The following is a 7,904-nucleotide window of genomic DNA, read 5'->3' as shown; positions in this document are numbered from 1 at the left end:
CCCCCCCCAAGATCTTTGAGATATGTATGATGAATGGCAGTCACTAAGATTAGATAGCACATTGAAATCTGAAAAACAGGAGCTCAGAATTCCAGAGTTGTTGTCCTGCAGGCTAATTAGGTATTGCTCGAGGGTGGGAAAAAAATCTGTTGTATGCCTGGGATGTCTCTTGAGAACCATGCAGTGGGATGTCATGGTCCAGCTTATTGCTTTAAGTATCTGTAGATAATGAGCTTTCTTGTAGACAAGCTGATGCTGCATTCATTTAATCCTTTGTCAAGTACCTGTGCTCAGCTGCCATGTCCTCTCCTAGCAAATGTATGTCTGCATACGTCCTTGCCATAGTAAATATGCTTGCCTATTTCCCAGTAGCCTAATTCTCACAAGTGACTCAACCTTTTTCCTTTGTTCTGCTCATCACTCCAAAATCCTTTCAAATGATGATAAATTCATGTTTTTGTCAATGCTACTTTTAATCTTATTTCCACCAGGGAAACTCACAGAGCCTTTTTCATAGATATTAAGGTAATGGTTTAATGGAAACGAGGCAGAGATCACACAGTCCCAAGTGGGATATTTTTTCACGCTGATTTTCTTGTCTTAGTTTTTCAAAACTCCTTGGTAGGCATTGAATGGCTAGAGGCAAAATGTCAAGCTGTAGCCTGGATGCTCTGAACTGTGAACAGAGTAGTGATTGAGGAACAAATCAGCAAGGCATGACTGGTATTGCTTTTGGTGTAGCTGTAAATACCTTTTACAGTCCTCATCAGTGCCTGCAGCAAGTAGGCCTATCTGAAACTGAGGCTCTGGCCTGTGAGATCTGATAGACTGTTATGAAAGCACATGGTGTTGGGCAGCAGAACTTCAAAGGTTAAGCTCCAAGATGTGCATGGAAAAGAGTTAAGATGCAGCCAATTAAAGTAAACTCTTCTTCTGTTGGGTGGGAGAGGGGAAATGCACCCAAAAACGTTCCCTTGTTTCCTAATGTCTGAAGGAACTTGTTTTTAGAAAAAGCAGATAGAAATTCTTAACAGGAATTTCTAAAGATCAAGAATGTTGTCCTATTTCAACAGCCATTTAAGTTGTAACTTGCAATGACAGGATCTCAAAAGAGGGTTGAGATAAAAGTCCCAGAATTAAAATGTCATCTAGGACATCTTGCATTAAGAAAATGGTCAGGTTCTCTTATGAAACGCTAGTTGCTAAGGAGTTCTTTAAAAGTTCCTTTATTGTTAACTTGAGGCTTTTGTGCTTGGATTTTCATGGGGTTCAAAAATGGAGAATACCAGTTAAGACTCAGCTATATTTGTTGAAATGTAGTCCTAGACAATCTTTCAGCAACTAAGCTCATGTAAAGTTGTATATAGCTTGGCTAATTAGGAGGACAGTAATACAAACTATACTTTTTTGTGCTAAAATTGCAAATAATTAAATTAAACAAAGCTCCTTTTTTAGGTGACATTATACGATTGGCCTATATCATTGCTAAATTAAAGTGACAATATTATCTTAAGCTTTCTAATTTGTAAAGTTGTGAGATGTTTGTTTGCAAGGGTATGGAAATATTCAAATGCACCAGTTCCCTTCCTGTTGTTCCCTTCAAACTTGCCTAACGGATTTTTGAGGGGACCTTATTTTGAATGTTTCTTTGGGCACTTGTTCAGTAACTTCACTTCCTCCTTTTGCTGTTGTGCTTCCAGGATGCCAAGTGTATGACTTTGGAGATCTGAATTTCACTCAAGTTCCCAACGATGAACTGTACAACAACCTGATTTTGTACCCCCGGTCAGTGGGTTTAGCCAGCCAGGTGCTGGCTGATGCCGTAAGCAGAGCGGTGGCTGCCGGACACAGCTGTGTCACTATAGGAGGTGATCACAGGTGAGCTCATTAACTAGGAGCAACTAGTGGTATGTGCTGCAGGTTGAAGCTTGAAGGGGAATGTAAGAATTTAAATAAAAAATAGGAGGCAGAGAGAATAACTTGGGGGTCATTTCCTGGCAGTACCATAGCTGCATTTTGATGTTACTGCTGGGGCTTTTGGGGTGGGACATAAAAGTCAGTTATAAAAACCTGGCCTTCTAAAGACAGCACTGCTTAATTCAGCCTGTTCATCAATCTGCAAACATACAAATTAAAATTTCCTCTTTGGGAAAGTTTGTGTGATTGGGTCCTTTTAGAAATTGTTGCAGGTTTGTTTGTTTTCTGAATGTTTAGTGATTTGTCTGTTCTGCACACTCTGCTCTCAGGATGTCAGCTCTTAGGATTGATTTGTAGTGCCCACACACAGACCACTTTTTCATAGCTGTTATATCAGACTGTCTTCTTTTTTGCTAACTTTTGGTGTCAGAATTGGTTGAAGAAGGTAGGGCATCTAAGAATGAATTGAGCTTTGAAGGTGATATGGCAAAATGGGTGAACAGCAGAATTGACTGTAGCATATTAGATTTTTCTGAGAGATCATTTGGTGCTAGAACACTTGAAGTTTAAAGCATGGGAAGGGTGATGATGGAGAGAGAGAAAAGAGCTCTTTCTAATGTTTCATTACAAATGCTGTCCTGTAGAGTTACTTGGGAGTGGGCATACCATGCAGTTTGTATGGGACACACCCTTTGCTCATCATCATGAGTGTCTGATGTGTTGAAACATGACTGTTGCTGTCTGAAGTTGCAGAGACTTCCTGTTTCTCCTTCAGAACAAGGACAATGTTTTGCACAGTTGACTAAAGACTTTACTACTGTACTTGCAGCTTGGCACTTGGTTCTGTCAGTGGCCATGCACGGCAGTGCCCACACCTCGGCGTGATCTGGGTGGATGCGCATGCTGATATCAACACGCCTCTTACAACTCAGTCTGGAAACCTTCATGGACAACCTCTTTCATTTCTCTTGAGAGAGCTTCAAGATAAAGTAAGTATCTTGTTACAGTTAGCCTACATTGAAATCCTCTAAGCATTTTACTTTTTCTGGCATGAGGTGCTTTCTTAAGTGTTGCAAATGCAGGCCTTTTTTCATCTGAGTACAAGCAATAGTACGTATTGTTTGTGTGTATATATGTGCATATTTGTGTCCATATGCACAAATGCATGTAAATATATATACATATGCCTAGACTTAGAACCAAGAATGAGAAAAAGCTTTTATTTGGGTTAGCACTCCTGCGAGTTGTACAGAAGGTGAGGGCTGAGCCAAGTCCACGTGGCAGCTGACCATGGTGCCAGTCTGCATAATGACTTGAGTTGGTGCCGAGGCTGTGCAACAGCAGCAGTTCTACCACCAGGAGGAAAAAAGGGAACCTCCCCCCAGCTGAGCCTGTGAGAGCTGTGCTGAGCTCACCTCTGGTGACAGCTGGCTCCTGCATACCTTTGCATGCCTCTTCTGCTTAGTTTGGCTCTTGCGTGTTTTGACAACCTTGGGGCCAGACATAGGCTGTTCCTGCATGATTCCTGGCTGCTCTAGGGTTAGTGCTACTGGCAAATCAGGACAGCTGTGCCAGTTTACAAGTGTTTTTAAAGATAGAGTCTTTGTCTTTGAAAGAGGTAAAGTTGTCAAAAAGAGCCATTTATGGGGCCATATGGAACGTGTGTGGCTGTTTTGCTGCTGTTGAGATGCTAAAAGTAGTAGGTTGGCCCAAGGCCTTTATGTCCTTTTGGACTTATCTGCAGACTGTATCTCCCTCTGGGACCCCCAGCACAAGAAGGGCATGGGCCTATTTGAGTGGGTCCAGAGGAGGGCCCCAACGATAATCAGAGGGCTGATTATTGCATTAGTACCTGTTCTGGCACAGAAAGACTGCTGTTAGCTGGTAAAGCTCTTTTGCTATTCTCATCCAAATTCATCTGAATGAATTCGATCTATAAGTGAATAGTGTCGTCTGGTGCTTTTAAATACTTCCATCTTTCTAATAATTTTTGTATGGCTTCTGCAAACTTGCTAGAATTCCCAAAGTAATGCAAAATGAATGGGGCTTCTTGAAATATCCCCAGGACATGAGAAGGTTAATATAGAAGGCTGCTGAATTTCTTGTTTATTTCCCATAAATTAAAGGGGATGACTTTTATTTGGCAATTGTGCCCACTTCTGTAGGAAAGATAGAGCAAAAGAAAATCTTAACAATTTTGAAGCTCACCTAAGACATACAATGTTTACCTTAGGACAAAGCCAGAGTAACAAATACATATATGTATATATATATGTGTATGTATGTATATTTTATAATGAGTGCTTATTTAGTCCCAGTATAAATAAATATAGCTATGGATGTGTTATGACTTTAAAAACAAATTCAAATATTGTCACTAGAATATAATCAGTAATTAAGAAGTATATGAGGAAGGGAAACAAAGGCTTCTTGTTGTATTGGCTCTACACATTTATTGTTAAGTGCATGATTTAAGTGATACATCTGAATATCTAGCTTCTTATAATTTCCCAATATATTCACTGATGCTAATTAGCTATTGCTTGTGAATTTGGGCTTTTTATTCCCTCTCTTCTGCCCAGAAAACACAAAATTAAAAACTTCATCCACTGACATTCAGCTCAAGTAAAATGGTATGACATAGTCAGGGATGGGTTATCAGGAAACCAAACTCTTGAGTGCTGAACTCTGTTCTGTAGAGGCAGAGAAAGGATGCTACAAAAAGTTTTGAGGGAAGTATTAAATACAGGTTTGTTATATGTCATTAAACTAATCCAATACAAAACTTTGCTTGCAGGTACCACAGCTTCCTGGTTTTTCCTGGCTAAAGCCCTGCCTTTCTGCATCAGATATTGTGTACATTGGTTTGAGGGATGTGGATCCTGCTGAATAGTAAGCTGATTTAAAGGATTTTTGTAAACTCTGAAATCATGGGCTTCTGTCCATATCTGGCTGTTCACAAGGGTTGCTAGGTTTAAGTTTAAGCCAGTAATGTTTTTTTTTTTTAATTCTATTCTAACAGCTATATTTTGAAAAATTATGACATCCACTATTTCTCCATGAGGGATATTGATCGCCTTGGGATTCAGAAAGTTATGGAAAGAACATTTGAACAACTGATGCGCAGGTAACAAACTATAGGTCTGACATATTTAAACTATCCTGTCATATGCTCACTGAGTATCTACTTTCCTGAAAGTTATGTAGGTAAAGGTCACTGTTGATGTAAGGCAGCCTAACAAAACTGTGAAAGTGTCCAGTAAATAGTAAAGTCTTAGCACTGAATTGGATCCTTGGTTTCAAGATGGGTGGAAGTCAACCATTTCACAGTGTTTGGCAAACATCTGCAAGAGGAACTACAACTGTGTTGACTAGTAGAATCTGTTGTGTATTATTTGTCCTCTTTCTTGAGGAGTCCTGTATTTTGCTGCAGATTAAAAGGGTTGAATCCACTCTGAGCCTAGAATATCCCTTAGAAATTATTAATATTAATTATATTAATATAATTAATATTAATAATATATTTATTACACATAGCTATATATACACACGTGTGTATATATATGTATATATGAACTGACAGTAACCTGAATTCAGCTGTCAGTACATGAGGTAAAAGCATTTTATGGCTTCTTCTTTTGACTATGCTCACGTATCTTGTCCTGATGATTACTACTTTCAGTTCAGCTATTGAAGATCACTTAAACTACTCCGTTAATCAAGTTCAATACTTCGCTAACTTTGTTTGATTTTGCTGAACGAGGTCAGGGAACAAATCATGCTAGAAGGCACAGGGACTCAGGGAGAGGATCAAAGCTAGGCAGGATAACCTTCCTAACTGCATGCTTTTGTATCCAAAGGTGTGCTCTTGTTTTCTAGCTGCAGCTGTGCCAAGTAACAAAACTGCTAATCCAGATAAACATCTGCAATAATTTGGAAATAAACAGCCCACTACTGTAACAGCTCATCTGAGTGACAAGCTTTGTCCTAGTAACCTCTCATAGACTGACCCGCCTTCCTGTAGTAAGCAGTGCACCTTTGGGGTTTGAGATAGTCCTTCGCTTTTTCCATCAACTAGGCTTATGTGGCAGAGTTTGGAGCCTTCAACCCCCCATCTATGGAAATCCTCAAGCTTTATTGCTTTCTCCATCTTAGACACCACGCAAATCTGTGTTTCAGCCTTTTAACCTGTCTTTCTGAACAAGAGCAGGGAAGGCTGGATTATATCATATTTCTCTATGTTCTTGCAGCCAGGGAGATGTACCAGATAACATAGTCAGAACTAATGTACTGATTATCTTCAGCCAAATCAAGTCAGAGCAGATTCTCAGTGAAAACTGTAAGACAAGCTTCTTTTTTCCCAATACACATTAGAGAAAATTCTGAGCTAAAATATGTTTCAGAGAATCCAAATAATAAAAAAAAAACAGATTTCCCAAATATATACGACATGGTATAAGACTTAGGGGAGGGACCTTTAACATCATGCAACATGACGCTACTTTGCTGATCAGCCTGGACAGTAAAAAATACAAGTAGAAGTTGTCTAAGGTTTTAACATTACTTTTCTTGTCTTATTGTCTCCAGGAGACAAAGACCTATTCACCTGAGTTTTGACATCGATGCTTTTGATCCCTCACTGGCTCCAGCAACTGGGACTCCTGTTCTAGGTGGATTAACTTACAGAGAAGGCATGTACATCGCAGAGGAAATACACAACACAGGTAAGAGTTGATCAATATTTTTGCACCATAACAGGGCAAGGACAAACTACATACAGCCCATACTAGATATGTTTTTCATGTATAACTAGCTAATAAGATGAACATAGTCCTAACTAAGGTGCCTAAGTAAATTCAACCTTTACTAAGGGAAAAATATCCTACCATTAGAAATACCCCAGGAGATGGAAACAGCTTAAATCAACTTCAGTTTTACCAAAAGTAAATAAAGTGCATATGTATATTGACAACTAATGCCACAAATGGCTTGGTCACTTTGTAAAATACTGTCCCCCTATTCCTGTCCACATTAGAAGAGATGCAAAAACTGAGCACCTGGGGAAAAGGATGCAAATGATTTTGAACAGTTCAAAATTCCTAATGTAGGATTTGAGGCTAGCAAATCAACTTTTCACCAATTATATACTGTAGTTGAAATAGTATGAAGATCGTGCTCCTTCTGCCATGAAGGTTTCATTTAATTTGTTTTAACAATTAATTCTTTACAGTAAAAGATGGTACAGGGAAAAAGAAAACAGACTTCAACAGAATCATGACTGGGATGGCAAAAATTACTATGTATGATTATTTTACATCCCCTAACTTTTGGAATAGGAGAAAACAGGATTTAAAAAAAAAGAGTGCACCTCAGAAATGTAGGTGGAACATCAAACTTGGTTTTCCTGAATGCTAGAAGCATAGACGAGTGAGGTAGTGACAATGTAAGAAAACTAAAGATAAACCACAAATGTGCATCTAAGAACGATGACTTTTTCCCCTCACTTGAGCCCATTTTACTTGTGCAGGGGTACAACTGGTCACAAGTTCAAGTTTCAGACTTGCAACATAGCGTGAAAGGCTACAAAAGAAACCCTATTACAGATTTAACCCTTTTTCATAGTAACAAAGCTGCAAATAATTTTCACAGGAATGCTTTCAGCTGTAGACATGGTGGAAGTCAATCCACTACTTGGAGCTTCTCAAGAGGAAGTGAATGCAACTGCTAGCCTTGCAGTCGACGTGATAGCAACGTGCTTTGGACAGACAAGAGAAGGGGCACACACTGCTTTTGATCAACTCCCAACACCTAGTTCTCCAGATGAATCTGACAGTGAAGAGCAAGTGCGGATTTAGGAACCCAAAGTGCTGGGTATGTTGGACATTAAACAGCTCTGCTGAGGCACTTGAGGGGGTAGATTAACACTTGGCAAATACTGTTAACTTCTCAATTTTTAAATAAACTAGTTTTTCCACTTGATCAGTGGC

General features: G+C 39.3%; 1 protein-coding gene across 1 annotated transcript in view; it reads left to right on the top strand.

Moving 5' to 3' along the window:
- ARG2 (arginase 2) overlaps positions 1-7,896 on the top strand; it is an 18,792-nt gene extending 10,896 nt beyond the window's left edge. The window contains exons 3-8 of the mRNA XM_035327548.1: positions 1,701-1,878; positions 2,747-2,906; positions 4,715-4,809; positions 4,940-5,044; positions 6,505-6,641; positions 7,567-7,896. Coding sequence (XP_035183439.1) covers positions 1,701-1,878; positions 2,747-2,906; positions 4,715-4,809; positions 4,940-5,044; positions 6,505-6,641; positions 7,567-7,772 — 881 coding nt within the window. The 3' untranslated portion in view covers positions 7,773-7,896. The remainder of the gene's footprint in view (positions 1-1,700; positions 1,879-2,746; positions 2,907-4,714; positions 4,810-4,939; positions 5,045-6,504; positions 6,642-7,566) is intronic.
- The last annotated feature ends 8 nt before the right edge of the window (positions 7,897-7,904 follow it).

This window comes from Oxyura jamaicensis, chromosome 5 (genome assembly GCF_011077185.1).
Source record: "Oxyura jamaicensis isolate SHBP4307 breed ruddy duck chromosome 5, BPBGC_Ojam_1.0, whole genome shotgun sequence".
NCBI lineage: Eukaryota > Metazoa > Chordata > Aves > Anseriformes > Anatidae > Oxyura > Oxyura jamaicensis.
This window is presented reverse-complemented; position numbering and strand designations above follow the sequence as displayed.